This window comes from Macadamia integrifolia, chromosome 14 (genome assembly GCF_013358625.1).
Source record: "Macadamia integrifolia cultivar HAES 741 chromosome 14, SCU_Mint_v3, whole genome shotgun sequence".
Lineage (NCBI taxonomy): Eukaryota > Viridiplantae > Streptophyta > Magnoliopsida > Proteales > Proteaceae > Macadamia > Macadamia integrifolia.
In genome coordinates, this window is record NC_056570.1 from 3,190,583 (window position 1) to 3,193,455 (window position 2,873).

At 30.7% G+C, this 2,873-nt stretch overlaps 1 protein-coding gene across 6 annotated transcripts in view; it reads right to left on the bottom strand.

Moving 5' to 3' along the window:
* Positions 1–1,322: 1,322 nt before the first annotated feature.
* The window catches only part of LOC122061349 (protein MICRORCHIDIA 7-like), a 9,468-nt gene continuing 7,917 nt past the window's right edge, over positions 1,323–2,873 (bottom strand). For 3 of the 6 annotated variants that reach the window (XM_042624583.1, XM_042624582.1, XM_042624585.1), the window contains exon 9: positions 1,323–2,488. In XM_042624583.1, the coding sequence (XP_042480517.1) occupies positions 2,249–2,488 (240 nt within the window). In that variant the 3' untranslated portion in view covers positions 1,323–2,248. The remainder of the gene's footprint in view (positions 2,489–2,873) is intronic. The other 3 variants (XR_006134629.1, XR_006134628.1, XM_042624584.1) reach the window with 2 other exon arrangements.

A 2,873-nucleotide genomic window follows, 5' to 3' on the forward strand; every position in this document is an offset into this window, starting at 1 on the left:
TTTTTTTTTTTTTTTTTTCTGATTCCCCTACAATTGAACTTTCAAATTTTATTTTCTTTGGCCTTTTTAAAACACTCATATGAATCGTCAATGATATTTTCACTTCATAAGTACGTATTGAAATGACTTAACTATATATTACATAATTTTTAATGTTAAATTAGCTTTTTAATGCTTATATTCTATTCTAACATCTACATGACCAGCTAGAGTTTCATAAGGTATAGTATTTGATGTTTATGATACGGTTTGATCAATTTTGTACTACCTTTATATTTATAAATTTAGCCTAACTATATGTTAGGATAATTTGATGCTTTAATTATTAATCCACTAATTCAATGGTTTTTATTTTTATTTTTAAAAGGAATATGCATCATAAGATTGAGGTTGTCAGTGTGGATATTAGTATCAAATATAGGAATTAAAAATAAACATTACCATTAACAATTTGTAATGCGTAGTTAAGTAATATGTATTAAAGTGAGAAAAAAAATTAATAAAAATTGGCCACTAAAGAAAAGTTTTGAGTGAAAGTTTGCTTTATGGGAGGATTTAGAAAAAAAGTAGAGTTTTTGCAGGTAAATATAGGCTAAGTTTTAAGGAATTTGATTATGATATTTTTTGGAATATTCTTCTTTCAAATTTTCAAATCACTTTGGAGAAGGTGAAATTCCCTTACTTTATTCCCATAATTTTTCTTTCTAAAATTATAAGATTTTACAAATATTTAGGAAAAGTACACCTGGTGATTTTTATTAATTTTTTTGGAGAAAGATAAAATGAGTAAGAAATCCTCAAGGATGTAGGCTAGCCACTTGCTTCTCGAATAAATAATTTATCTATTCTGATTGTTGGATAGAGAGAGGTCGAGTCTAGATTAGTCCCGTATTGAAAAAAATAGTCAAACTTGGTCATACGTCGAACTTCAAAATCTATGTCTATTATACTTATCAACTCAATCAAATACCCTCTTAGGTAGTGACATGCATTCCATGATTTCCATCTATGTCTATTATACTTATCAACTACTATGCACTCTCTTATGAACCCACATATAAAACTTAGATTATTACTTTTCAAAGAAAGAAAACTTTGGCTTAAAGGTAGCAGCGCTTAAGTGTTGCCAATATATAAACATCTTAGTTAATCGGAACTGTTGATCTTCTCCTACATAATCTAAGCCGTGCATTGCTTTAAACTGATTATTGGTTGTTTCGGTCAACAAGAGAGAGAGAGATAGATGAGTACGATAGGTTCTGCAACTGCTGTAAGTCTCTACCTTTCAAAACGAGGCACCCTACCTACATCACTCCTTATAGTGAATATAGGGAATAGCATAACTAAAACAAAATAGCAAGCCTATCTACAATCACATTCATTCAAACAGGCCATCCTTAGTTCAATCAACGTATGGCTGAAATTTTTGTATTTGCTTCCTTTCATTAAAAATGATCACACTATCTTAATTTCCCAAATTGCTACAAAATTTTATGGTGCAAAACCATTGTCTATGCATCCATTCACGCAATGTGCTGATTGTCGACACAAAATATTTGAACTACAGAAAAAACATCAAAAACCAAATAAGGATTTACATTTTCAAGGCTTAAGAAGTATACTTTAATGAAAAAATAAGGAAAAAAGTCAATATAAATTCTTTTTTTATCGAAATAGAACTCTTGTACAAGAAATTTCATTCCTGAATTGTATTGAAAACTTAACTGCAACACAAATTTCCTTCCTAAATCATAGAACCCCACATAGTTTTTCACACCCCACACCATATAGGCTTTTTTCCAATTATCGAAAAGGAAAATAAAAGTTTCTGGTTACGCAATTAGAAAACAAAAACATTTTTTGTGAACATATAATGTCTCATACGTAATAATATTTTTGTAAAACCAATGTGGTTTCACAATTTCTTAACTAATACTCTCTTATAATAAATGAATCTTCACACCATGATTATTAAATATGAGAGGTCCTACTGTAAAAATTTTCAAGAATTATATGATAAATTACTGAAAATGTTACCAATGATCCCACCTGAAAAATTATATCCACCCTCCAACCTATTTCGGAAAGAATTAATGGACAGCCATCTTACTGTAGAAGCTAGTTCTAGCTGTAACGTTAAAAACACAACATCTCCGACTTAGGGATGACTGTTAGCATTGAAGTCATTTTTAATAATTTCATTAGACCAACATCCATCAAATTACTAATGACCCAGATCACATGAATTTTATATCAAAGTTCCACTGGTGAATGACGTAAAGGAAAGAAAATGATAACGAAAAATGGACCAACCAAATGACCATTTACTATTAAAGATGAAGGAGAGAAAAAGAATCACCTCATTAAGAAGGTCTGCTTCACTTGTATAAGGAGACCACAGTGTTATAGCCAATAAATTTCTGTTCCAATCGCTGTGAGATGATCTTATCATCTTGATCCAATCCAGTCCTTCTTCCTCATAGTCAATCTAATTTCAATGCAAATAGAAATAATGAACAGAATAAGACTTTAGAAAGAGACTACCTCAAAAAATTCCCAATCCAAATTGCACAGAAAAACTTTTCAAACCACAGAATGGAAGCAAGAATAAAGAAACATGAGATCTCTGCTACATAGTCTACATGCCAAGTTTGGCTTGACAAGCTTTTCTAGAGGTCATACAAGCTACAAAGCATTGGGTTATGCCAGACTAAAGACTGAAGGATGAAAACTCCATCGTTCTTGTATTTTACAAGTTACAAGGAGGGCTGACAGGTCTGTAGTTTTCCAAAATCTATCAAACTCTGAAATATCATACACTAGGCATCACTTTATTATGAGAGGATAAAAATCTCTTCCTTCTATTGGTTAAC